The sequence below is a fragment of the Acomys minous genome, assembly GCF_964271855.1.
Source record: "Acomys minous genome assembly, chromosome: 9".
NCBI classification, from domain to species: Eukaryota; Metazoa; Chordata; class Mammalia; order Rodentia; family Muridae; genus Acomys; species Acomys minous.
This window is the reverse complement of record NC_140490.1, coordinates 14947128-14974960: the sequence shown is the minus strand read 5'-3', so window position 1 is coordinate 14974960 and position 27833 is coordinate 14947128. Positions and strand designations below refer to the sequence as shown.

General features: G+C 52.1%; 1 protein-coding gene across 4 annotated transcripts in view; it reads right to left on the bottom strand.

The window, feature by feature from the left end:
• The window catches only part of LDB3 (LIM domain binding 3), a 61543-nt gene extending 33817 nt beyond the window's left edge, over positions 1-27726 (bottom strand). For 2 of the 4 annotated variants that reach the window (XM_084796824.1, XM_084796826.1), the window contains exons 1-9: positions 27628-27726; positions 27401-27519; positions 17427-17578; positions 16823-16898; positions 11201-11223; positions 9937-10140; positions 8300-8314; positions 5817-5986; positions 5153-5189 (exon numbers count right to left, since the gene is read on the bottom strand). In XM_084796824.1, the coding sequence (XP_084652950.1) occupies positions 5153-5189; positions 5817-5986; positions 8300-8314; positions 9937-10140; positions 11201-11223; positions 16823-16898; positions 17427-17578; positions 27401-27493 (770 nt within the window). In that variant the 5' untranslated portion in view covers positions 27494-27519; positions 27628-27726. Of the gene's footprint in view, positions 1-5152; positions 5190-5816; positions 5987-8299; positions 8315-9936; positions 10141-11200; positions 11224-15170; positions 15539-16822; positions 16899-17426; positions 17579-27400; positions 27520-27627 lie in introns of all 4 variants that reach the window. The other 2 variants (XM_084796827.1, XM_084796825.1) reach the window with 2 other exon arrangements.
• Positions 27727-27833: the final 107 nt, after the last annotated feature.

The window sequence follows — 27833 nt, the reverse complement described above, 5'->3', positions numbered from 1 at the left end:
AGAGACAGGAACAGAGACAGAGAGACAGAAAGGGGGGGGGGGGGAGAAAGAGAGGGATTAGGGAACATGTCCACTATTTCCCTGCCTGAAGCTGAGACAGAGGGACTGGTGGGGAGCTGTTTTGAGGAAGCGTTGCCATCCTTGGGGTACTTACTCTCTAGAGGGCAGGCTTGGGTCAGATGGGGCAAGAGTTAGTTCTGGGACAAAGCAGAGGGTCTGAAGTCCCTGCCCTACTATGGCAAGAGGTCCAGAGTAGGGGCCTAGTTAGATGGCCCATGAGCAGAGTGGGCGAAGGGAGGCAGGCTCCCTGGCCTGTGGGGCTGGGGCTGGGCAGAGCTGCTTTGGCTATGGGCTCTTAGAACTGAACCAAACAGGCAGGCAGGCCCAGAATAGTCTCTGTCCTCTAGCTGGGCACTAAGAAAGGAGGACCACTTAACTTCTATGATCAGAGCCGCTGGGTAGACCTGTCACCTCCCTGTCCTGCCTGGCCTTCCTCACCTTCAGCATCTCCAGAGAGAAGCCTTCACGTGCTACCCTGAGCATAGCCCAGGCCTACCCCAGTTCACAAACACACACACACACACACACACACACACACACACACACACACACATACTCACTGCCACAGAAACCAAGGGGCAGGACTTGCTACTCCCTGCCAGTGGAGCCTGGGGGAGGCTCCACCCACAGTTGCCCAGGTGAGGACATACTGCAGGCACCTGGTGGCCAGAATGTAGAAAGGAAAGAGAACGGGAGCAGAGTAAGGCCAGCCAATGATGCTGGGATCCTCACGCTCCTGTCACAAGGGCCTCTAACTCCTTCATGGCAGAGAGACAAATTGGTGTCAGAGACCACACGTAACCACAAACACAGTGCGCTCAACCTGAACAGAGACACAGTTAAAAACCAGTAGTGCTGGTGCTGTTTTCCAGCAGTATCCCTGTGACTAATTAACTAACTAAATCAAAACAAAAAAAACAAAATCTAGTTTCTATATCCTTGTCATGGGATACAACTCGAATGAACTACGGGCTGAGTAACCTCAACCCAAAACTCACAGGCTAGAACTATTTTGGATTTCAGAAGGTGTATTTGGTGTATTTCAGAAGGAATATTTGCACATATATAATGAAATGTCTTGGAGGCCCAGTATAGAATTCATTTATGATCACATGTACACTTTATATACAGAACTCAAACGTAATTTGTTGTTGTTGTTGGTGGTGGTGGTGGTGGTTTTTTGTTTTGTTTTTCAAGACAGGGTTTCTCTGTGTAGTCTTGGCTATCCTGGACTTACTTTGTAGACCAAGCTGGCCTCAAACTTACATTGATCCACCTGCCTCTGCCTCCCTGAGTGCTGGGATTATAGGCGTGTACCACCAGACCCGGCCAAAGGTAATTTTTTTATGGGACCTGTCTTTTGTTCTCACCATCACGGCAGCCCTGGTGACTAAACCCAGCACCTCATGCGTGTAGGCAAGCCCTCTACCACTGCTCCATCCAGCCTCTGTTTCTGTTTTTCTTTGGAGAAGTCTCACTATGAAGCTGTCCTGAAATTCACTCTGTAGGCCAGGCTGGCCTCGAACTCACAGAGATCTGCCTGCCTCTGCCTCCCGAGTGCTGGGATGAAAATCACTACCACACCTGAGCCAGTATTTGTGTTTTGACATGAGGTGGAAGGTGACATTTTCTACCTTCGGTGTTATTATGGTGCTCAGAACCATTTTGGGTTGGGGCACTTTGGATTTTCAAGTGTGTATGTGTGAATTTGGACTGATTCACTCAACAACTTGGCTAAAGTCCAAAGGGATTTGGCTAATGGAAAAAGCCAACCCTAAAATGGTCACATACTATATGATTCCATTGCTGGTCAACAGAAAGGGGTGTGTGTGTGTGTGTGTGTGTGTGTGTGTGTGTGTGTGTGTATGGAGCCATCTGAAATAGTTGTAGGTGTGAAACAGTATGTGTTTGGATTGAAGCGATGTCATCATTATCAGTGTGACATTGTGCTCTGATGTCGTAAGACTTTGCCCCTGGAAATGGAAGTGGAGAAACAACACACAGAGTTACTCTGTCATTTCCTTGTTTTGTTTTGTTTTCAAGACAGGGTTTCTCTGTGTAGCCCTGGCTGGCCTGGAACTCACAGAGATTCACATGCCTCTGCCTCCTGAATGCTGGGATTAGAGATGTGTGCCCCCACCGTCCAGCATCTGTCTGTCATTTCTTACAACTGCAAGCAAACTGGCAATTACTTCAAAGTGAAAAGTCCAATTTAAAACTGAATTGCCAGCATGCCCTAACCAGGAAGACTGATTTTAGGCAAGGCTGGTCTTACAGTTAGGCATGTCATAGCCACCAGATCCTGGTCCCTGCATCCCCACATCCCCATGGTCACAGAGGTCCACTTTCCCATCTGCATGCCCTGGCATGCCCTTAGCTCTGCTCCTTGAGTCCAGCACATTGGAACACTATAAGATTGTTGAACAAAAGTTGGGGGGGGGTGCTGCTAATTGCTAAAACAGTTGTAAAACACTGATCTGATCTAACCTTTTCATTATACCAAGAGGCTCAGAGATGTCCACTTGAGCAGTCCAAAACCACACAGAAATTCAGCAGTGAATCTATCATCTGCCACACCCCTGCCTCTCTGAGGTCAGGATGAAGGGGTGAAATCAGTACATGCATGGGCCCTGTGGCAAGGCCCACACAGCCCTGCACACACTCACAGCCTTCTCCTAGAGACAGCGGAAGTGCAAAGTGAGACATGGCCAGTTGCCAGCGAATTTCCAGTTCTAGCAAAGCCCACCAAGGCTCAGTGATAGTTTGCCATCGGTGCTCAGTGACAAAGTGAAGGACGATTCTAGAACTTCTGTGACTCTTGCGAGCCTCCTCTGTTTGGGAAAGTCCTGGCTAGCCCAAGAAACGGATCCAGAATGAGGAGTGCACAGGGGATGAGAAAGAGGAGAGACCAAAAAAGAGGAAGGGGGCTGCTAGGGCTGCCTAGCCCGGGATGCTTGGATGGCCCAGTGTCTCCAGCTGTAGCTTTAAGACTTGCCAGGGTGTCAAAATAGCAGGGGCCAATGTGGGAGGAAGGACAAGCAGGGTGGTAGCTGTCAACAGCCCACAGGATGGATCAACAGGCCCTGGCGTTTAGCTTCCAACTCTGGAGTCAGGGTGTGGCTCTGACCACTGAGGGGCAAATCCCCTGAGCAGTCGGAAGCAGCACATGAGGGACAGGCATGCTTTCTTCTGCTCACATAGCTGCTTGACTGAGCGAGCCTGGGGATGGAGTGGCTGCAGACTTGTATCGACAATTTACTTTCAACCATAACGCGGGAATGGGCATGTGCAGCCTCTGCCCTGGCTACTGGGACTTAGGGACATGGAAAACAACCCTCAAATTAAAGTCAGGAAAAGAGATCGAATCAGGAGGCTTTCACCCTTTGGTCCTGGGGAAGAGGTCTGTTGGAAAAGGTGTCCCCTTGAAGTACCTGAAATCCTGGGAGGGCTGGCCTGGGACTGAGGGAGGAAAAGGGCTGAAGTCTCTCTTTGGGACCTCTTGCCAGATTGTCTTCTGAGGAAACTCTATGGCAGTGCTTGCTAGTGTTGGGGGGTGGGGAACAGGGAGCAGATTAGCTCTCCTTCTACAGGGACCCCTTTTCTTCTAAGCTAAACAGCCAACGATGCTGAGACATAAGCCGAGGGTGATTGGTGCGGGTATTGGACAGAAGAAGAGCACAAAGTGACCAGAAGAGGTGGCAGTGGCCATGAAAGAAGGATGGCGTGTCTTATAGAGGGGAGAAAAATACCTCCAGTTGATTTCCCGATGGGATGAACTTGGGATGTACGCTGTTTACTTTATTGGGGAGGCGACATAAGAACCCTGGTATTGAGTTTTTGGGAACGTCTGCATTGCCTCCTGGGGCATCTCTGCGGCTGGCTTCAATGAAGGGGGCGGTGGGGAGAAGCACAGACATAGCATGTAGGGACGACAGAGCTCAGGAGGACTAGAGAGCTGAGCGCTCAGCCTCACGTAGAACAGCTGGCCCTCCACTGCAGCAGCTGCAGCAGCAGCAGCATGGTATTTGGTAGTCTGTTTCAGACGCACTCCAGGAGCTCAGAGGTTAAGCACACTTCCGGGACTACATGCCACCCTTAGCAGGCCTGGGAGGAGCACACTCCTAGCCAGAAAGTAGGAGCAGCTGGGATTGGCCAAAATACAAGTTCAACAATCGAAAGCACACGGAGACCCAGTTGGCCCGGGAACCCTACTCTTCTTGAGCTCTGCGGCCACGGTGTGTGGTTAGCGAGTACGGAAAGCTTGGCTCACAGGAGAACATGCCTTTGAGTCCCAGACCCTCCCAGAGAGGCCACCACACGACTCACCACAGTCCCAGACAGACTGTCCAAGAAGAACATGCAGATGACATACTCACTACCAGAAGTAGACAGATTGTCACACAGGCCCCATGCCTCACCATGGAAGGCCCTCACAGGTTCCCATGGGTTTCAACACAGCCATGCCCCACTCATGCCCAGAGCTACCAGCTCCTAAGAGGGCACAGGCAGTAGGCATGTGGTGGTGCCCCAGACTTGCCACTGACCAGGAGATTATGCCCTGAGATGCCTAGGCCCATACAAACCCCTCCTTGTGCCAAGGGTTCATACGTTCTTGAAGCCGTGGTTATACTTTGAGCCATTTATAGAACTGGTGCCTCGATGGATGTACGGGCATGGAGTCTAGAGGTCAAGGTAGCCATGCCTAGCGTGGCCCTCTGTGTGCCTGCTCACAGTGCCAAGCCTCCAGACTCACAAGGGGACAAGCCCTAAGACGAGTGTGTAGGTGAGGCATTGGCCCACTGCCCTCACAGGGAGAGATGCCTTCATTCTCCAAAGCCCAGCGAAGGCCAAAGCAGCCCTGCCCCTGCCCAGTAAGGGAGCCAGAGGGGCCCAGATTCCTCACTCCTGTTCCTACCTACCTCACTGACCTGGAAAGCCACCCAAGCCGGCATCTACGGGAGCCCTTTAAGGGCTGAGCTTCTCAAATACATGAGCATGAAAGGTTCTTTGCATGAGTCATGTGGCTTGGGAGCTGGCCGGGGAGGGGTAGGGTTAGAAGGCAAGGCTGTGGAACCCAAGTCTAGGCACCTACCTTGATCTTCGCAGAGCTTCTTCGTCAGGGTCTTGCACTGTGGAAGAAAAAAAAGTTGGTCAGGAGGACTCACAGTGAACATAAGAAGGAAAGCCACTAGAGCATTGTGGACAGGAAGTCCCTAAGGGATCAGGCAGGCCCTGTGCTCTTCCTGTGCCATCTTTTTTTTTTTTTTTAGAGACAGGGTTTCTCTGTGTAGCCTTGGCTGTCCTGGACTCACTTTGTAGACCAGGCTGGCCTCGAACTCACAGCGATCCGCCTGCCTCTGCCTCCTGAGTGCTGGGATTAAAGGTGTGTGCCACCACGCCCAGCCCTTCCTGTGCCATCTTAACAGTAGTGGTGATGAGAGGCCTCCGCCTGGGGGCGCTGAGAGGACACAATGCAGTTGGGAGAGGGAGGTCAAAGCCAGCTTGCAGGTCAACCTCTCCCAGTCCTGCCTGAGTCACCACCTCACTGGAAGCTGTATGACAAGCCTTCTCTTCTTGTTTTGGGGTTTGGGGGTCGTAACGCAAGACCCACATAGGGACCCGAAGACTCTCTACCAGCTGCCAACTCTCTCAACGTTAATCTTCAAGAACAGGTGGCTTGACTCCTTAGCTTCTACAGGACCTCTCTGGTCTCTCCCCCACACCCCACCCAGCCACACCCCCACACTTTCACTCACTGAATTCTGTCCCAGTCATCTGGGCCAGGATGCGGAAGGAACGAGACTGCAGGTTGGAGGACCGGCGGGCCCACTCATCAGCCTCCTCCTCCGGCTTGCTTTGGTTTTTGATCACAGCCTGGTACACGGGAGAGGCGCTGTCCACGGCCAAGTCTTTCACAGGGAGGCTCCTGTAGGACGGGAAAGGGCGTGAGCAGAGCCCAGGCTGGAACTCAGACCCCACCTCCTTCGCACTCCCCCCCCCACTTTGTTCTCCCACTGTGCCATTCCTCTGCTGTACCCACTGTTTTTACCCACTACTGTCAGAAGAGCCTGGGGTTTCGGTGCTCACAGGTCAGGGAAGGCCCAGTGCGACAGTGGCTGTTTTGCCTGTTGGCCCCACTCCAGTACTAGTCCTGGCTCTGAACTAGTTCCCGCCCCACAGGCTAAAGTCCCGTGAGGGAAGCAACAGGTAAGTCTTCTTGAAGTGACTTTGGGCTTTCCCTGAGCCAGCTCTGCGTGGGGCAGGGTGAGAACAGCCTGCCTGAGGGACCTGGATGCTTTCTGGGGACCCATCTAATGACCTTCTCACACCCACAGATCCAGACAGGGAGCTGCCACTGCCTTGCTGCTGGAAGACACCCGGGCCTTCTGGCTCAGCTGCAGGAAGCAACCTGGCTCGGATGTGTTATTGAGAAACAAAGAGGGGAAATGTTTGCTTGGCCCTGGCATTATCTGTAGGGACAGTGCGGGTTATAGCTGGAGGTGGGGGCGGGGCCTTGGGAGTGAGGCTGCAGGCACGGTCTCTGCCCCAAAGCAGCGTAGTCTTTTGAGGGGAACCTAGTGATACCCCCCTTAAGCTTCCCGGGTATGATACAAAGTAGGTACTCAAAATTCTTAGCTGAATGATTTTTTTTTTCCTTCCAACTCCAGATCAAAGCCAGCAGGGATCCCAGAGTATCTTGGATGCTGGAATTTCTACCAAGCTCGAGTTTTATAGGTCCAACTGTGGATCTATGTTGACCAGAAAGCCCTCTCAGATGTCAGGGGGGCTCTCAGGCCAGGCCTATGGCAGTAACAACCTGCCAGCATCCTTTCCTCTTACAGATGTTGAAACTGAGGTCCAGATTGGCCAACTGATTAGGCCCAAGCTACTGTAGACAGGAACACCATTAACCGATTACTTAGTGGCCCAGCTCCCAGCCCAGTGTCCTTTATTTCTCCTTTTGTTATTAACAAGTTTACTTTGCCATGTATACTATTATTATTACTTGTACTATTATTATTTTGAAGCAGAACCTTGCTATGTACCTGTCCTTGTCCCTGAATACTGAGATTATGTACCTCCATACCTGGTTTGCACAGTGTCCCTTCTGTCAGGTGTTTTGTTTTTTCCCCCCAAGACAGAGTCTCTCTGTGTTAGCCTTGGCTGTCCTGGACTCGCTTTGTAGACCAGGCTGGCCTTGAACTCACAGCGATCCGCCTGCCTCTGCCTCCCGAGTACTGGGATTAAAGGTGTGCGCCCGGCTCTGCCAGGTGTTTTATAGTTAGGAAACTCAAAGGGCATGTCTGCCTCCCGGGGCCCACACAGCTCAGATGGTCTCACCACATGGAGACACAGCTCAGCTGAGGCATGCCCCATCTTGCACCCTCCTGCCTGGCTCCGTGTGTCCTGGGAGGGATTGGCTAGCCAGCACAGGATCCCCTTGGCGATCTAGTCTTTGAGCATCTCTGAACGGAACTGAATAAAATTGGTCTAGTTTCCCAGGCCTGGTTCCTTCGGCTTGGCTCGGAGTGAGCTATAAGAGCAGAGATAGAAAAGGGATGGGGGAGGGGATGGCCCTGCCCCCACTTCCCTGAAGGCTTTACTCTATCTAACCTAGAGAGTTAGGTATTGTAAGACTGTGGCTGAGTTAGGTAATGAGGCCTGTAGATTCCTCTGGGGTTCCATCCCGGGAGAAGCTCACAGCTGCTCGAGAAGTAAAGGAAAACCTGGGTTCTTTTCTTCCTGCAGAAAGCTGTTTGCTGTATAGGAACGATTCTAAGGATTCCTAAGTCTTTGGGGGGCACAACCAGATCTCCTTGGTTGTTGAGGGTTCTGGGGACTGGCTTCCTAGAGGTTATTTTGTTACCTTCCAGCACTGAATGAATACTAACGCAGCGTGCACTGTGACCCCCGAGTTTGTCATGTACCGGTGAAGCTAGGAACGCTGGGAAAACGTCACCCAAGCATGGCAAGGAAAAGGCAGGAACGAAGCCTCGGGCTGGGGTGAGCACACTGTGAGTGGGGTGACTAGATTTCTGTAGCCACACTGACACAGGTGGACTCCATCTGTCTGTCTAGGGCTGCAGAGGATGCCGTGTGGCCGAGAGGTGGGGGGGTGTGAGGAAAAAGGTGGACAGAGCATACAGACTGACCACTTGTCCTCAGACACATCCCGCCAAACTCACACACCATCCTGCAAACAGACAGATGACCGGACAGACGCTGCAGGTCTACTTACGCCAGCGGAGATGCCCTGCCAAGCAGAAGAAAACCCAGCCGTGAGTGCGCGTCCGTCATGGGATAGCAGAGGGGCAGCGCACACAAGAGAAGCCAGGGGGGTTAGGACCAGAAATGAGTTAGGTGGGGTGGGGTGGGTGAAGGAGGAAGAGAGAGAGAGAGAGAGAGAAAAAAAAGAAAACTGTCAGTGAGGGAAGAACCGTGGAATTTAACAGCAGAAATGGAACACATATGGCCAGGAGCGTTCCTCACTGAGCCACAGCAGCATCAGCTCAGCGCGCTCGCTCGAGTTAAAAGGAAGGGGAAAGGTTGATCCTTTCCAGGCACGCTAGCGATGAGAGGCAGAGGAGGGAAGGGGACATGTAGGAGACAGCTAGACTAATCAACACAGCAGCGTAGTCTCCAAACCACAGGGGCTGTGACAATAGAATCAAATAATGGAAGTTTTCCCAGTGTACAGAAAATATAGTGTGCTGAGCAGTTCACTCAGTTTCATTTGATATCCCTTCGGTGACTACTACTACTTTTAGGGGGTGCCCCATATCAAAGACCACGTTACAAACAAATGTAAACGGAAGATCTCTGTTGGCTTTTGGGCTTAGTCAGGCTGACTTGTTTTTCTGAGTATACATGAGTTAATAGTTGTTTTTTGTTTTGTTTTAATTGCATGGGTTTTGTTTGTTTGTTTGTTTGTGTTTTGTTTTGTTTTGTTTTGTATTTTGGCTTTGAATAAGCAATTTAAGTAAGTCAACACAGCTTAGATGTCTCTCCAAAGGGCTGAAGACATGAACTCAGCAGGTTTCAGACTAGTACCTGCAAAATGGATAACTGCCGCCCCCTGGTGGTTGGTAGAAAATAGTGCCTCTCCAAACTGGGGTCAGACTCTTCCAGAAATGGAGCCCTGGACAAGCAGGACAGGTACGGTGCCCTGTCCTCTGGCCTCTGCATGTACACCATGGCCACAAGTCCTTGTTGTTGTCATGTAGGAACTGCCTGGGACCTCTCTGTGTCCCTCTTACAATATCTGCTTTTATAGTTCTAGGAAAAAGTTTAATGCCTCCTTAGTCTTTTTCTCTATGGTTGCTGGGACTCCGATCGAGGGATAATATGTTGCCTAGAGAGGTAAGCTCCACACTATGACATTCCCAAGCAGAAAAAAGTAATGACCCCTTACCACCACCTCTGCTCTCTATGTGCATGTGTAAGTAAGAAAACAGGTGTGAAAGAGAGAGAGAGAGAGAGAGAGAGAGAGAGAGAGAGAGAGAGAGACAGACAGACAGACAGACAGACAGACAGACAGACAGACAGGGACAGGGACAGGGACAGAGACAAGAGGCAATGATAGAAAGGAAGACCAAGAAAGAGACAGAGATATAGAGAGGAAGTGAGAGACACACACACAGAGAGAAAGAAAGAGACAGAGATCGGGGTGAGGAGAAGATAAGAGAAGAGAGAATGTCCCTGTTAATGTTTGAATAGTAACCAGTTCCATCTGAGTCTCTACCACTCAAGTCCCTGGTAAAGGCTGGACCACCCCCTCCAGCAGCTTGAACCTGGAAGGCTCAAGGCGAAAGAAGAAAGCTGGTCCTGTGAGATCGTGGTAGCCTCCGTAGGTATGTGGAGTTGGCAGGCGCTTACCCACTGAAGTCACTGCCCTGGGCCTGGGCCTGCCCAGCGATGGCGTCCATGATGGCATCCTGAGAGTACATGCTGATTGGGGTGTTGTACTGAGCGTGGATGATGGTAGCCTTGCCTCCCAAGCCCTTCACCTCAATGGGCTTGTGGGTGGACAGGGCTGAGTCCTTCAGGACGCTGGGGTTGAAGCGTTCCTGGTAGTCGGCGCTGAGGAGGGTGGGCGGGAAAAGTCAGGGTAGGGGTGGAGGAGGGAAGGAGAAGAGAGAGGGCAACAGGTGACAGTTACACGCGAAGTCAAGACCAGGGTGCTGGTGGCAGTGTGGAGAGGGATCTCCCGAAGCTGAGGTCTTGGCCCAAATAGGTTACCCATTTCCCCCCACTGTGGGCTGCCTGGGCTGTGGCCAGGAAAATTCTTGGCACCTCTCAAGACCCTGTGCGGAAGATCTTTCATGTCCACCTGAATCATCTCTTCCAGCTCCCCTTTCAGGCTCCACTTCAGCCCCAACTCCCTTCAAGGGTCAGCAGGGGCACCGCTCTCATCACACACAACACGATGGAGAAGCAGACACAGGAGGGTTTAGGGGAGTGGGATTTGGGAAGCTGGGCCACGTGACGGGAGAGGTGGCAGCAGCGCAAGCAGAGTCTAGAACATTCCAAAGGCGAAAAGCGGTCACACTGGGCACGCTCGGAGACTCTGAGCAAAGTCCCTTCGTGGAGGGCCTTATCCTGCCAGTCACTCCTCTGTGGCCTGGGATGATGTTCTTCCAGATCCTTCTTTGCGTATGCTTCTTCCTTGGAGGATGGCTCAGGCTGCCCAGGCCCCTCCAGTCCAGCATGCTGTAGCCTGCTAGCCTCTACTTATCCGGGGAGCTCTTCCCTTCAACAGATACATGCCCAAGCAGAGATCAATTCAAGTGCAATCCTCAGGGGTCCCACTGGGACAGAGAGGTCTTCAGGCCCACACAGGCCAGTGACAGGGCAGCACCCCATACCCCTGAGTTAACCTGCAAGCCTTAAGCTGCTGGAGCAGGAAATTGGAAGCTAAGCTGAGAGCTTCATTCACATAGACACGCACCCCTTGCAATAGCTTCCCTCCACACTCCAGCAAACGCCCGTGCAGGCTCATCCGGGGGGCACAACGCACCCTGACTCGCACATGCGCGTATGTACACATGCCTGCAGGCACACACCATCCACACCCAACAGATGGCAGGTGCATGCTGGAACGGCACACAGGGACACACGCATGCTGTCCTGGGATACTAACTTGGCAGGAGAATTGGCTACCACCTGGAAGGAAAGAGAGGCAAAGAAGATAGAGCAGTCAGAGTGAGGTTTCTACTGGAGAAGCTCCGGGGTGAGGGGGGCCATCTTCAGGCTGGTTGTGGAGGGGGCAGGACTGGCCAGGCAGTCTGCGAGGAGTAAGAGGTGAGGAAGAAGAGCAAGCACAGAACCAGACATCAGGGTCTCCAGAAAACATCGGTTTGGGTGGGAGGTGCCAGGACTCTCTCTGTGGTAAGCCCCAGCACTCTCAGCTTTGCCTGGGTGGTGGTGGGGGAACAGACTTCTAGCTCAAGGGCTCCTGTATAGGGACCATGAATCACATATGTCTAACCTGGTTTAGACCCTGGAGAGAAAGCTGGGACAGAGAAATGACTGCTGTGGATGCGTCACGAAGGGCTGAGGCTGCAAGTTCCTAATGGCTAGATGTCCCCAAAGGTAAAAAGCCACAGTTTAGCCCAGTTCATGGGGTGGGGAGGAGGGAGAGGGGGCCACAGTTTATGAGCTCGTGCCCTGAGGAGGCAATCCAGTGCTGTTGTGTGTGCAGCAGGGTTACCCATAGCCCCCTGGGCTCTGTTCTCTCTCCCAAAGGACAGGTAGACAGCTCTGGTCACTCCTCCTAGAGCAGGGAGTAGTGGGTCGGTGCAATCCCTAGTGACTGCTCCAATCCCTCCTGGGCCAGCAATGAGACTGGAGGAGTCCCAGGGGGGCGTGCACATCCCAGGCTGTCACAGGAAAGCCCCCAGCAGGAGCCACCTGGCATGGGCAGTATAGAGGGACACTGCCCTCACTCTGATAGGACAGTGAGCCTCTTGGAATATGAATTTCTTTGGGGGAAGCACTGTCTGTATGCTGCTTCTTTACCTGCAGGTCGCCTGTGGTGGCAGACCCTGCGGTGGCAGACCCCGCGGCGGCAGGCCCTGTGGCCCTGACTGACACTCAAGACAAGAGAGTATGCAGGGAAGTGGACTTTGTCTCCATGCACTTTTGCTTTCCTAGGTTTGTCCACTATGAACTCTGGAAAAGGGGAACCCTAGCCCGAGTTAGCCTGGCCCTGGTCACCCCACAGCCGGCATCCTGGGAAGCCAAACACTTCCCACCCCAGAGGGCCGGTGGCGTATCTGCTCAGGCCCAGGTCCCCTACTCAGAGCTGATAAAATTCCTTCTGTCCCTCTTGTGCTCAAAATAGCCCCAAGTCGATCTATATTAGGAAAAGGCCAGGTTGGCGTTGCCATTTCTTCTCCATGTTTGGCTAGTGCTGACAGCTGCAGGGGCAGCCTTTGCTCTCACCAGCCCTGTGTCCCCTGCAGAGGGCAGTGTTGGCCTGATCGGGTGGGGGTTGCCCCTGCCCTAAGCAGCAGCCAGCCCCTTCCTTTGGCACAAATAGCCCCCTGCTAGGTTCTTGCTCGACCCCAAGGCTTGGATGCCTGCAGCACACACTGTTCAGAGCTATCTCAGATCTCAGGAGGAGGCACCAGGAAGGCGGTGACTACCCAGGGCCTCTTGCTCTGTGGGGCCCCCTGGGGAAGGCTGCCTTTCAGGGGAGGGGTGAAGCCTTGCAGCTTGTTCAGGGCTTGCTGTCCTTGCTCCTCCCTCCCTTCCACTTCTCCCCCAGAGATCCAGTTGCAAAGAGCCACACTGCGAGCTTCTCAGAGGACAGTAAGGAAGGGGCTTCCTTTTTGAGCGTGACAGGACAGAGGGCAACTCCTAATCATGCCTCTTCTTAATGCTGTGACTCTGGGGAAATCCTTCATCTCAACGTTACTCGTAAGAAGGAAACGGGGGCAACTGGAGAAACCGGCTCTGTGGCTAAGAGCACCGGCTGCTCTTCCAGGGGACCTAAGTTTGATTCCCACCACCCACGTGGCAGCTCACAACGATTTACAACTCCATTTCTAGGGGATCTGATGCCCAGACAAACTACCTAGGCACAAATAAATAAAATAAAATTTAAAAAAGAGAAGGAAGTGAGGGTGTCCACCATTTGGACAGGTTATGCCTTCGGCACAGGATGAGCGCAATAGTTGGACATGGAAAATTGCTGTCTCTGTTACTTTCAAGCAATTAAACACTTAGCAAACTGGGAGGCCTCAGCCCAGCAGAGGTCCCGGATCTCTCTGCCTACACCATCAACACTGACAAGATCAGCTCTTTCTTTGGTTGACGCCCCAGCCTTGCTTCCTTCCCCGGCCCACCTTCCCACTGAGGACACTGTAGGATCTGCTCCTCTGGTTATCGAGTGATAATTTCAACAGTTGCCAGGCACTGGATAGCATCTGCTCCAAAGGAGTCCGGGGAGGACCGGATAGGACTCCTGACCTTCTGGCTTTCCCATTCCATCTTGAATCAAGATAGGACCAGACAGATCAGGATGCCAGCTCTGTCTACCTCATCTACATGGTGGATGAGAGATGCTAAGATGAAGGAAATGCCCACCTCTGAAGTTACTGACAAAGCCGGTTCCTATGGGGCTAGCTCAGTGCTGACTGCTCTTCCAGAGGAGCAGGGTTGATTCCCAGCACCCACATGGCAGCTCACTCCTGTCTGTAAGTCCAGTTCTTGACCATCAGATGGTCTCTTAGATAGGCACACAGGCAAAACACCCAAACACGTAAATTAATTAATAATTTAAAAAATGAGCCAGTTTCTAACTCAGAGTCAAATCACTGCAGTTGTGCTTTTCCAGGGGTCCCAGTCACCAGGAGGCAACTTTCCTGACCAGGGTGTATCCAGAAGGGACACGGGAGACCTACCCATCAGAGGAAGGAAAAGGGGGGCCATCTTTATTTTTGCTATTCCTAGAATGTTCTGCCTCCTTGCTGGGAAAATCTTGGCTTGGGGAGACCATGTTGTGCCAGAGGCAAGCTTTGTTCAGATTCTAGAAGGATCTGGGGAAATTGAGAAAGTGGGGAGCTCTGGTCTAGTGGACACAGCTGGGGCCAAGCTGATGGGGCCTCCTAAGTGGACTCTTGGATGTCATCTGGGAGACCCTAGGCAACGAGTACACGTAGTGAGCGTGTGACGAGTGCTGCTGTTCTCTTTATCCGGTCAGGAACCGTGTGATTCTTCTCTCTGAGACACTAGGCTACATTGCCTCAACTCAGCCTGCTGCGCCCTTGGCACCTAGAGATAGTCCATCCATTACGTGGGGAAGTAGTCAGGTTACTGTGAGACAAGAGGGTGAGAGGCCTGGCAGCGGATACATGCTCATATGGGAAGCCCCTTCCTTCTACGCTCCCACACTGACCTGGCTCCATGTTTTTCCAACTCTCCTAATTACACTATGAGGACCAGAGATGGGTTGTTGTTTTCCACAACCCCTTTTCTCCTCAGAGTTCTGCTTCCTTACAGTCCACCCTAGCCCAGCTCAGTCTTGCAAATTTCATGCTTTAATTCCATTGTCCAGTCTCTTCCTGGCTACTTCTGGCACTGTCTCCTCCAGGCAGTCTCCCTAGACAACTCTCATCCTTAGAGAATTTGCTTTCTTGTTTCTAAGTCTTCCCTGTTCTTGCCTTAGGGATCCCAGAGACGTAGGGACCACTTTGTCTCTTAGCACCTTAGTTTCCCAAGGCAGCGGGCAGTGTCATCTTTGGGACAGGGTGTGGCCTGGGGTGAAAATTTGGGAAGTCTGAGTCTCCCACATGTAGACTTAGCTCAGTAGCCACTTAGTAGCTTGGATGTCTGGACCTCAGCTGACCCTTTTCTGAGCCTCAGTTTCTATTTCTGCAAAGAGCTGACACATCTCTCCAGAGTGGTTGTACGAGGCAGTGATATGCCTGGCTGATGGCACCCGTCAATAAGATCCCTGCGGGTGTTGCTCTCAGCTGGTACTGCCTCGTGGGCGCAGGGCTGGCTGTGTTGAGGCCTGTTCCTCCCCCTGACCACCTGACCAGGCTGTTGTGGTGAGCACCGAAGACCCAGCTCCATACTGGACAGCAGGATTGCCCTCTACCTACCCTCCTAGGAGTCCAGCACCTGCCGCCTTCCCTCGGAGGCTCAGCTGATACATCTGAGCCATTTCCCTCAGGGTCTCTGCTGAGTACAGGCCAATGGGGTTGTTATATTGCCTCAGTTGGCTGGGGCCTGGCAGAACTTTGGGGCTGACTGAGACCTGTGCACCCTCTGTGCTGGCCTTGGCCACCGGGCTGCCCTGAGGAAGGACAGGCTCCAAGGCCTCCATGTGTGGGGTGCAGACAGAGGTCTGGGAGAAGGAAGAGCTAAAGGTGTCCCCGAACTCCAGGGTGCCTGAGGTGCCTGGGCTGGCCCTCGCCTCAGGGCTGGGGCTGGGAGTCGCCAGGCTGCCGTTCGTGTCCAGAGCAGGGTCCTGGCTAGGGCAGGCAGCACCATGCAGGGGAGAGAGAAGACAGTGGTTAGAGGCCACACGTGGCTGTGCTTTCGTGTGGACTTGAAACAGACATGTTAGTGTGAGCGCCTGGAGCCCACCGCCCGCAGCCTGCAGCCTGCTGGATGAAGCACCCCAATGGGAAACGAAGGCTTTTCTGGAGCGCAGTGGAGGAGGGAGGCCTGTGGCTCCTTGTCTAGAGTCTGGCATCCATCTAAACAGAATACAAAGCCCCTCACAGAAAGCCAAGCCTGCCCCTGAGGGCCAAAAAAGAGGATGCTGGCTCAGGAGATGGTATCCTGTCTATCCACCTCCCTTCTCCCCTTTGAATGGATACCCTATGAGTGCAGACAAACCTCCTGATTTACTGACACCCCCCCCCCACCTGGAGAAGACCCTTCATAGCCAGGGATGACTGACATGTGGGACAGAGGTACCAAGGGGAACCTAAGGAAGCAACTGGGCTATTTGGCCATCTTCGTCTACCTTTGAAATTTCTCCCAGAAGCCCTCTGTCCAGTTCCCTAATCTATGATCCCTGTGAGCCTCTTCTTTCTATCTCTCCTGCTGTCTAGTCTCCCCACTGGATAGACCAGAGTCCGTCTACAGTTGTAGTGAGGGGGTGAGTAGGAGCTATGGGTAGGCCTGCCCAAGTTTAGGCTAGGCCCTTGGGCCCACAGGGCTCAGCTGCTTAGAGTGTTTGGGAAGGGACTCTGGACCTAGTGGTGAGATCTGGGGTCAGGGTTTCTCTTCCCCACCACTCCTGTGCCAGCCTTCAAGACTGTAACTAGTCCTTGGACATAGTGGGTCTGTAGCTGGAAGGGACGGGTAGACACTTAGAAACTAGAAGACTCCGTGTGGGGAAAAATCTCTAAAGGCCAGTAAGGTCCCTTCACACCTAGGAGTGCCTCCTGGGATGGCTGACTCAAGCTGGGGCCTCTTACAACAACTCTAGTCTCAATGTCCCCAGAAAACAAGGGTCAGAGTCCTCTAGACAGGTAACTGTTTCCTGCTTGGCTAGCATGTTGGCCTTCCTCTCAGCACATATTTTTTTTTCTTCCAAGTTGGTTTCTTCTCAGACCAGCTGCTGGACCAGGGATGGTATCTAGGGCCTAGGTAGACATCCCCACAAGTCAATGTGTCATAGGTAGGGGAGGCTCAAACTCTTTTCATGAGGACCAGCAGTGGTAAGGGGAGGCAGGCGGGCAATGTTACACCCCAGGACCCATGGCTGAGTGGACCCCCACGACCAGTGGCCGGCACCTACCTTCTGGTGGGGGATCACTGGCAGTGGCGACTGAATATGGGGTGCTGTCGTAGAGATGGCAATAGGACGCTTGGACCTAGATAAACCAGAAACAAGACCCGGTGAGGACATCTGCGCCTGGCCAAAAGTTTCTGGGGGAGATTGGGGCAGTGAAGTCACAGGGCCAATGTGCACCATCCACCCCACCCCCCAAACACACACACCCATGCACTTTGTCTCCTGAGGGAGGCCCTGGGCTGGACTGGGATAAGGAGTCATCATAACCCTAGAGGGTTTCCTCATCCACCCCCACCCCCTGCCCCATCAGCATTCATGGGCTTCTTCTGTGTGGGGGTGAAGATAGGGCTGCCTGAGGAAAGAGAAAGCGGGCCTTCCAGGTCCAGCTCTCCATATACCAGTGGCACTGTGGTCGTGCTTTCTGCCTAAGCCACTTCTGTAAAGCAAGGCAATGGCAGCCCTGAGGGTGACCTCGGCCCATCCTTCCTGTTTAGTCTTGTAGAACAAGGGCTAGGCCCTCTCGAATGCCGAGGGCAGTCTCATTCGTTCCCCATCCCATGACTGCACCAAACCTGGCGTCCCCCTTCTTTGGAGGGCTTCCACCTACTTCTGCAGAGTGAGGCTCAGGTTGTAGCTGGCAGACTTGATCTTATTCTGGGCCTCTAGGTGGGTCATGGTGTCCGTGTTGACGCCATCAATGGCCACCACCAGGTCTCCTTGGCTGAGCTGGGACTGGGCTGCCTTGCTGCCTGGAGTGATCTAGTTAAACAAGCAGACGAGAGGGTAAATAGGAGCATCCGGCAGACACTCCAGCATGCCTTTTCTTTGTGATGGCCAGCACTGGCTGCTCACCAAGCCTGTTTCCTCTTCCTCTTCCTCACACGGCTCCCCATTTCCTAGGACTTTTTGACAGCAGTTAAGGGACCAGCTTTGGCCAGTGGGATGCTGGTGGAAGTAACACGCACCATTGCCGGGTCTTTCCCCGGCAACCATCATTAGAATCCTGCACGTCTCTTGTTGACTAACTGAATGCTGGGGTTCAAGAGAAGGACAGCCAAGTTGCTAACTGGAAGGGCCCTAGATCCCAGAGTTACTACCTGCAGAGATGGTGAGGCAGGCTTCCTGAGTGAGGAATAAATTCCCACTGTGCTAGGCCATTGGTATTTGAGGGTTGCATATTGCCGGTTAGCCCCTGTGCCCTGCAAACCCACAGAGAACTTTCCAGTCCCATAAATCAGGGCAAGACTCAGCACCCCCCGCCCCCATCTGCCCCAAGTCACTGCCAGGCCAAAGGGTGGGGAATATGTACCCCCCCACACACACACAAAAGCATCCAAGCACAAGGTGACCCATGCTATCAGGGTAGGAACACAGGAAACAAAACAAAACAAAAACAAAAAACAAAACCCTAAAGCAGCCATCAGTCCTGCTTGGCTGAGAACAAGGCAGGCTGTAACGTGAGGCAGGCTTAGGCCTCTCAGGCTGCCTGCATACCTCTGGAAGGGAACATAGAATTATAAAGTGAGTTCCTAATTCCTGTACCTTAATGACACCCAAAATTATTTGTCTGGAGGCTCCATCTTTGGCTGCACAGAATGCCATTGAGAGTCCACAATGAAAACACTCCACAGGATGTTGGGAAAGCGACACCCACTATTACTTCAGAAGCCATGGCTCACACTAAACATTCAATGACATCATATACAATATCAAATTGTGTGTGGCTGCCCTCTTATAACAGTGCTTTGAGTGCTCATGTGACCCTACCCACAGTGATAGTATGTAAACTTTCATAAGGCCTAGTGACATAATTTAGAGCGGTTCAGTGGACTGGCCGTAGTGGCATTAGCAGCCCTACTCGGAAAGATAGTTCATGGCCTATTACTAGAGGAGACTGGCTTTAACATCTATGACTTCCAAAGGAACATCTCAATCTCTGATAAATGTCACACAGAAAGGTTCCTTAGGTTTTTTTTCCAGTGTGTTTATTGATGGAAGAGACAAGCAAGGTGGGACAACCTTAGTGTGTGGTACTTATACATAAAAGTATTCTAGAAGCTAGCCCTACAACATCATGTTGGAAGTCCCTCTGTGATGGAGTGTCACAAAGGCCTTGTCACCAGTGACATTACAGGAAAAAGGATGCTATGAGCCCTGCCCCCTATATTGCCCATATGGTTTGAAGATATCCCTAATCTTTGCCTGTTTATGTGCCCACCAGCCGGTTCTCTTGACATCTCTGGCCACATCCTACCCATGTTTCTGGCTATGACACAGGGATAAGACTAGCTATTAATGCTGGCAGGAACCAGATTTTTGGCTAAGGTCTGGGGACTATCCTAGAAGGAGATTTGTGTCAAGCCTGTGTAGGCCTCTGGTCAAGTTCTGGACTTGTAGAACATAGCTTCCTATCAGGTTCCTTAAAGGGAATTATCACAAAGGTGCTGCTTTGCAGTCGAGTTTTTTGTTATCATATCACTGGTCCAAGGAGCATTGTCCTGTACCATGTGGATGGTGACAAGAAGACCAAAAAGGCCTTCCCTTACCAACCGCTGTTAACCAGCCTTTGCAGTCCCAGGTGTCCTCTTAAACACTGTCCACCTTGTGCCCAGAACATTCCTCTTCTAGACACCAAATTTATAAGCCAGGCAAGGATAATAGAGAAATGAAGGCCTCGATGGCCAAGAAGACACATCTGATTTTCGACGCCCACTCTCCAGGGGCACCATAGAACGATCATCCCCAGTCCGTCCCCACAGGGAGCCCATGATAACCACAGGGAGCCCATGGTAACCACAGAGAGCCCATGGTAACCACAGGGCCCATGGTAACAGAAGTGTGTTGCTGTCTTGAATGCAGAGATGAAAACTTAGTGACAAAAACCAGGCAGGTGGCTCAGTTGGCTAGGTGTTTGCTGTGCAAGCCTCAGGACCTGAGTTTGAGCCCTGGAATATAACTTAAAAAGCAGCTGTAGGTGTACACTTGTAATTCCAGTTCTGGGAAGCAGAGACTAAGAGGAATCTTCCTGGGTCTTGCTGGCCAGGCAGCCCCAGGTCACTGAGAGACCCTGACTCAAAAAGCAAGGTGAGCGACTCCTGAGAAACGATACCCAAAGTTGTCTTCCGGTCTACACATGCACACACAAAACAGTGACAGTGAAAGAAAAACAGGATGCTTTCCTAGAACAAAAGAGGCCTCTTGCTGCGACGCAGAAAACCCGCCAGTTTGCCTGCTTTTCTATGCAGTGCTGCACTACTTCTAACAACTCGTTATAATAATTTTTAAGCTGAAAAATACAGACAACCAGTTCTCATCATAACTGTCCAAATATAACATCCCACTCTTTTTTTTTTTAAAGATTTATTTATTATGTATATAGTGTGTATTAGATCACATTATAGATGGCTGTGAGCCACCATGTGGTTGCTGGGAATTGAACTCATGACCTCTGGAAGAGAAGTCAGTGTTCTTAACCACTGAGCCATCTCTCCGGCCCTAATATCCCACCCTTTCACCTTATCACACATCACTTTCCCTGCCCCTCATCTCTCAAGCCATCTTACTTTAGAAGCACTTCGAAGAAAGATGAAAATACTTAATATCCACCCAGGGTAAAGTTTCCGGTGCCACACTGTCCTAGTGGACTGTCCATGCACTCCCACAGTGCCACACGTCCTAGTGGACTGCCCCTGTGCTCCGACAGTGCCACATATCCTAGTGGACTGCCCGTGCACTCCCACAGCTGGTTAACTCCCTGTGGCAGGACATCCCCAAGGAAAAATCGCTAATAGTAAAGATGCTCTGTGGTCTGTCACTCCATAAAATGCTCTCCGTAGCAGGCCATCCCTACAGAAGGGCACACCCAATGCTTCTAATGACCTACAGAGAAGGAATTGTTCCTTGCAGCAAATAGCTCGGGGTAGGGTAGAGGGAAGCAGCTACCAATCTCACGCAGAAGGGTGAGGCTACCAACTCAGAAGGGACACTGCGAGGCAGGATGGGCATGCTCTCAGATCACGGTGACAGTGTAAGCAAGGACACCAGAATGACATTCAAGGGAGGCTGGGCCCCGATCAGCTAGTGCCAGCTGCAGGCCACCAAGAATGTCGAGTCTTTAGAGCTGCCTGGTGACATACTTCTTAGGACACGGCCAACTTGTACTTATCCTTCCCTGTGCCTGGTGCTGTCCTGTCCTCAGGCGTGGGCTGGGGTAATCCTTGCTCCAGGGGCCTGGTCAGTAGCCAAACATTCCAGAGGGGAGTCACCAAGCTGGATCCCCCTGTCCCTGGCGCCTCTCTCCCTGCATCTGTGTCTGCCCATTAGGGCTCAGCTGGCCTGGCCTTTGGATGCCCTAAGCAGGGACCAATGTCCCTCAAGTGGGGGTTGGGTATTCACTCAAGTGTCCTTAGAGAAGGAGGCCAGATGGAGGCAGGGATGCTAAAGACATCCAAAGGCCATAAGATCCCTTCTCTCCACCAGAGTCTCAGCTAGCTGGGGGGAGGGGACTGGCCCTGTTGGGCCGTTGCCTGGAGTCCAAGGCTCATGAAAAGTGTAGTTCATGTGTCTCTTCTCTTTCTTCCATCCTCCTTTCTCTGTTGACTTTGTCTCAGAAAAGACTCAAAGTATAGATATTTTGAGCTCCAAGGGTTCTTGGAGATATTTTCTTTTTTTTTCTTTTTTTTTTTTAAATCTATCTCCTTTTGAGCATTTAAAATTCTCTTTGAATGAGAGTTTCATTTCTACTTATTTTTTTTAATGTTTTTTTTTTTTTGAGACAGGGTTTTTCTGCATAGCCTTTGCTGTCCTGGACTTGCTTTATAGACCAGTGACCTAGAGCTCACAGAGATCCACCTGCCTCTGCCTCCCTGAGTGCCTGGGATTACAGGCATGTGCCACCATACCTGGCTCTACCTAATTCTTCAATTGTCTCTGGCCAACAATCACTTTTAGGGGTGGACCTCAAGGTGGGCCACCAAGAACAAACTGGGCTACGATCAACCACTCAGTCTATGCCTTGCTGGGCCATGACTCTAAGTACCCAGTATCACCAGTCCAAGAAGCACTGTCCTGTATCATGTGAGTGATAACAACAAGACCAAAAGGGCCTTCCCTTACCAACCTCTGTTAGGCAGCCTTTGCAGTCCCAGGTGTCTTCTCAAACACTGTCCACCTTATGCCCAGAACATTCCTCTTCTAGACCTCAAATGTATAAGCCAGGAAAGGATAATAGAGAAACAAATGCCATGATGATGATCAAGAGGACCCATGTGATCTGCAAGGCCCAACTCACTCTTTAGAGGTAGCACAAGGGTAGCTGACGTCATGGCTACGAGTGTGCCTAGGAGGAAGGGATCAGAGGAGAAAGTATGCAGATAGTGGAATGGATTAACTTAAGCTTGCTTTGGTTGGAACTTCACACGTCACAGTGATTGCCCAGCGGGCAGAGTAAGGCCTTTCTCTCCAGCACTTTTGTGAGGATTACATTATTAAATGGGTGTGACACAAGGATGCTGCACAGATGAGACGGTTTTGGGATAAATCTCCAATCTAAAAGAGCACAAGTGCTGACCTTAGACCTTTTTCTCCCTAGAAGCTCCAGAAGAGTTGCAGATAGTACTGGGGGACAGCAGGTATGTGATCGGTATGACTGTACCCCAGGTTCTATGAGAAACAAGATTCAGAGTCGATAGAAAGTGGAAGGCAAGGGGTCAGTCCTGAGTAGTCTACTGTTCCTAGAAGGGTGTGGCAGAATGGCAGGAATTCCATGGCCCCAGGGACACAAGGTGCCGTGCAGTGGGTACCTGTGGGCACCTGGGCTCTGCAGAGGTCTTTAGCATCCCTCCTCATATTCAGAAACACATGGGCCCTGCCTTCCTTCTCCATGTGACTTGCCGGGTGTGGTAGGGCCAGCTAAGGGCAGGTAACAGGCCTAAAAGGCATGGAACCTTCCCAGTGCCTTCTTTGAGGCCTGGCAGGGATCCTCCCCGCCCCCCCCCACCCCCCCACCCCCACCCCCAGAGTCCTAAACGCATTTTAACTCTTTGGGATTAAATGATCAGGTGCCAGGCTGGCTCTTTTCCCATTGGCCTCCCTTGGAGCCTTGCCCCAATCCTCATTCTTTTTCTGGAAACTTCTTTCTCCCAGTAACCTCAATCTCCATTCCAACCCTGGTGCATAAATAAGCCAGGCTTTCTGATGGCCTGCTTTGTTTGTCCAAATAGCTAATATTTCACTTCTCTCCCTTCTGTGCTCTCAGAGTTCCCCTAAGAAGTGACCAGGCTCCTTTAATTTATCCCTCACACATTCATACACCTAGCCTCGGCATCTAATTGTCTACACATTCCAATGCTCTGTGTGTGTGTGTGTGTGTGTGTGTGTGTGTGTGTGTGTGTGTGCGTGTGTGAGTTGGGTGTGGGTGTGTGTGTGTGTGTGTAAGAGAGGGTCCTCTTCTGTTTCTCCAGGTCTCCTCCTTATTCCTTTCTGTTTCTCCCAACAAATTGTCAGTGTTCTGGTGGGCACTTGGCCCTGGAAAATGTGCTTTGTGCCTTCAAGGATGGTTCCTATGAGAGCAGAATCCTGGCTGCAGCAGGGTAGAGAATGTTTTTTCTGGAATGGGAAGACTAAGACTAGCCATAAGGACTGTAGGGTCTCCACAGCTGCGCAATTTCCTCCTGTCCCTGGTGCCTAAGTACTCCTCACACCGGCTGTCCCCATAGTCTCCTGACTCCCCACAGCATCTGGCCCTATTCCCGTCTGCCCATAAAGTTGCCCTTGGCTTGTGTCCTGGTTCAGGGACCTACAGGTAACCCCTCTCATGACCTAGTGGGCCTCTGATCTGCTTCCTCGGGGGCCTTCAAGGGGGTCACAGGAGGGCCTGGCCTGCATCTCTAAGAATGCAGTCTTTCAGCTCTGACGGTCCCTTATCTTCCCCTGCTGGATAGCTAGATGGGTGGTAGCCTGACCTTCAGCAGGGCTATAAACAGCATGGCCTGTCAGCACTGATAGGCGCTGCCGAGAACAGCTCAAGATGCTGAGCTCCAGGGGCCTGGAAATTCCAGAAACTGCCAGCACAGCCACCCCAGAATAGTCTCAGGCTGTCCTCCGTTCTCTTCCCAAGGGTCCTCTGTTCTCACTGTCACCACCTCAGCTGGGAGGGTTCAATAATACTGAAACTGAAATCGAAGGAGAGGCAGAAGGCCTCTGGACCGTGGCCCAGGCAAGCCTGCCAGGTGCGATGGAGGCCGAGGCCTTCCGAAAAGCAGGCAGGTCTAACCCAGCCCACGGCCCCTTCACACACTAGCCTCGTAGTCGGCCTCATTACCACACTTTGGACCTCACAAATGTGGACATCACTGTCCCTGTTTTATAGGTGAGACAACCGAGGCTGTGCTAAAGGCGACACAGCAGAGAGATGTAGAAGCAGCAGGACACTTGCCTTTCTTAGGCTGGAGAGAGCTATAGCCATGAAGAGGGAAGGGTCCCTACCTTGCCCCAGTGTGTGGCCAGAGGCAGGGGCCCTGGTGAGGGAAAGGCCTGTAATCCGGCTCCCTCAATTCTGCTCAATTCTGCTTCCTGGAGAGTTGGCTAAGGTGGCAAAGGGGAGGGTGAGAGGGCAGCTCAGGTTGCAGGCCTGCCTCTCTGCACCTGTCCAGGATAAATAAAGGCCTTTGCCCTCCACCCTAGACTGTCCCTCTTGAGCCCCATGTCTGTGAATTCTTATGATCAGACTCACTGAAAGAAGGTCTTAGGAGTCTTCTGCTCAGGTTAATGCCATAGTACCCATGTGGAGGCCACAGGTAGAGTGGGGACCTAAGCTGTCACCCAGCAGGCAGGTGGCAGCTGTTTTTCCTGGTGGGGGAGGAGTCTATACCTGTTTTGGAGAGACATCAGCTTCCACTAGCGCCTAGTCTGGCAGGCAAAGGACCATGGGAAGGAATTAGGCCATGCCAGGACGTGTGAGTGCTACCTGTGGGCATCACCATCCCGTACAAGCCTTTGTTTGCCAGGCTCTGGATTGGCAACCCCAGACTTCACAACTGTAGTGACTGTGCCTGGGAGCGGGGAAGTGATGAAGACACATCTTGGCCTTGTGTCTCTGTGAGCCAGACTGTTTCTGGTACACAAGAGGCCTGTGAACCTCAGCAGCAAATGCCACCGGCCTAGTGTTCATGGTGTCTGCCTTGCCATCAGCACTGGGCCTGGAATGCCCAAAACTGGGATGCTAAAGCCACTGTGTCTGTGGCCCACAAGCTGTGTTTTTTCAGGAGCCTGCAAGACCTAAACACTATGGCACTGTCCACCCTGCTCCAGTTGATTTGAGATGTGTAACAGAAATGAGCCAATGCCCCCAGGGCCCTGGCTTCTATTTTTAAGTCTCCCTAGCATTAGTTTCCAGCACACCCCAACACACCCCCTCTTTGAATGAGGACATTCGTCCTGCTGTCTAGCTTTAAGCCTCCGTGCTGCCATTTAAGCCTTGGCCATCCGGGGCCAGGTGGTGCATAGGTCCTGAGTGAGGTCATTGGCTTTCCTGGGTACCACTGATCCTGGAGATGAATTTGTTCCCACAAGACAGAGCGGCAAGCCTTGGGGTGGGCTTGGGGAATGTGGGCTCAGTCTTAGGCACAGGAGGCCAAAGGCATATGAAAATGTTGGGAGAGGTCCTCTCTTATTATACAGAGAGGGAACCTATAGCCACAGGGAGCAGAGCTGTGCAGAGCCTGGATTGGGGGTAGCCACTGGACTCACATGCCTACATGTCACCACATCATCAAGTAAGATGTACATGGTTTAGGGTGTCCCCTTAATAAGGGGCCCTGTGGTTTTCAGGGCAGTAGGTCGGAAGGGCAGAGACTTCAGGTCTGCAGCTGAGAGGTGAAGGGCAACCCTCCCCCACCCTACCCCCAACACACACAGCAAAGGCCTCGCTTAAAAGTGACCTGAGGAGCTAGGCATGGTGGTGCACACCTTTAATCCCAGCACTTGGGAGGCAGAAGCAGATGGATTGCTGTGAGTTCGAGGCCAGCCTGGCCTACAAAAGCGAGTCCAGGATAGCCAGAACTGTTACACAGAGAAATCCTATCTCAAAAACAAAGCAAAACAAAACAAAACAAAAACCCTAAAACAAAACAAAACAAAAAGAACTTTAAAAAGGGCTGGAGAGACGGCTCAGAAGCTAAGGACACTGACTGCTCCTCCAGAGGTCCTGAGTTCAATTCCCAGCAACCACATGGTGGCTCACAATCATCTATAATGTGATCTGATGCCTTCTGGCCTACAGGTGTACATGCAGGCAGAGCACTGTATACATATTAATAAATAAATCTTTTTTTAAAAAAACTAAAAAAAAAAAAAAGTGACCTGAGGACCAAGTCTGATTCAGAGGCAGTATTGGACTCTGCCTCTCTGTCAAGCACTTTCCAGAATTCTCCACTATCACTGAGTGCTAGCCCCAGGTCCAAGGCACTCTATGGAAAAAAATAACAATCCAGTTTATACCTGAGTCCATCCTCCAACTCCATCCTGGAGTCTAACTCTGCTCCGTAAGTCCAGATCAGCCTTGCCAGGGCCTCAGCCACCAAGCAACTTACATTTCTTCTCTGTATGCCTCTCAGTCACCTTAAGCCACAGGGTCTTCAGTCCCAGATCTACCAGGAGGTGTAGGGTGTCCTTATCTTAACAAACACTGAGCAAACAGCACCAGGCTGTGGCCTAGGAGCTGGGACTACAGCAGGCCTTGAGGCCGCTCCTCAGTTCCCTTCAAGCATGTCTACTTTCTGACCTCTCTGGGCCTCAGGTTCTCCAAACTCAACAGAAGCTGCCCCCACAAACCCTGATGTTCGGTGCCATTTCTCCTGGACAGTTCTGTTTCTTACTGTATACTACAGGACCCAGGGGCCATTTTCCCAGCCTGGAAAGGGCAAAGCTGTGAGGCAGGCAGTCCTTCCTCAGGTGAGGAAGACAAGCCAGCCCAAGAGCCAGATGACTTGAGGTCCCTGTCAGGCCCAATGTGGCCAGGGGAGGAGAGACTGGTGTCTTGCCTGGGAAATAGTGGACACTGGAGGCAAGCAACTGGTCTAGCCTGGACTTATAGCATGACAATAGGGCAATATGGACAACACTGTCCATCTACCTGCCTGTCACCTGCCTTCCTTACGCTAGGAATGCTCTTTCTTACGCAGCCATCTGCTTTTGGGGGGGACGGGATCCCAAGCTCGGGAACACCCCAAGCCTACCCTGATGGCGAAGGGCTTAGGAAGGTCCCGCACTCTCTGCCCACCAACCTACCCAACCTGCAAACTCAGCACTTCCTTCTCAGCTCCGAGTGCCAGCTATTTGCCCATGACATCTTGCTTAGACGGGCAGTCCTGGGAACAAGCAGGGGTGAGCAAATTCAGCTGTGGCCAAGATCAGGAGACCAATCCAGACCTAGGCTTAAGACCAGGAAAAGGGCAGGCTCTGCTTTCCAAGAGCCCTGGGGAAGACAGACAGACTGACTGACAGACAGATGGGCATGAGCATGCCCTCTTCCAAGAATGCCCTGCCCCTCTGGGAACGAGGCTGTGGGCATTGTCCACTTACCCGAGAGATAGTGAGGGGCATGTTGAAGTCCTTGCCGCCCTGCAGACGGAAGCCCCAGGGCCCAGGCCCTGTCAGAGTCACACTGTAAGACATACTGGTGCTGGCAGCTGCGGCTTCCTCTGCAGACGAAGAGTACAAAGAGTCAGGTGAGAGGACATTTATGCAGCCGGTCTTCCCAGCCCATTATCTCTGCTCCTGGCCCTCGACCCCCAACCCCTTGGCCTTGCCTGCTGTGTCCCTTGCTCCCTGGCCAGGCTGTGCAAGGCTCCTCCTGGGAGGCTCCTAAGAATAGCTAGAAGGGAATGCCATCGACACTGATATCTGCCCTTGCTGAGCCCATAAATGGACTGTAACCCTACACTGGGCCCGCCTGCCTGTGGCCTCCCAGCCAGTCCACCATGACTCACGCAGCTAATATAGCCCCTGGGGAGGG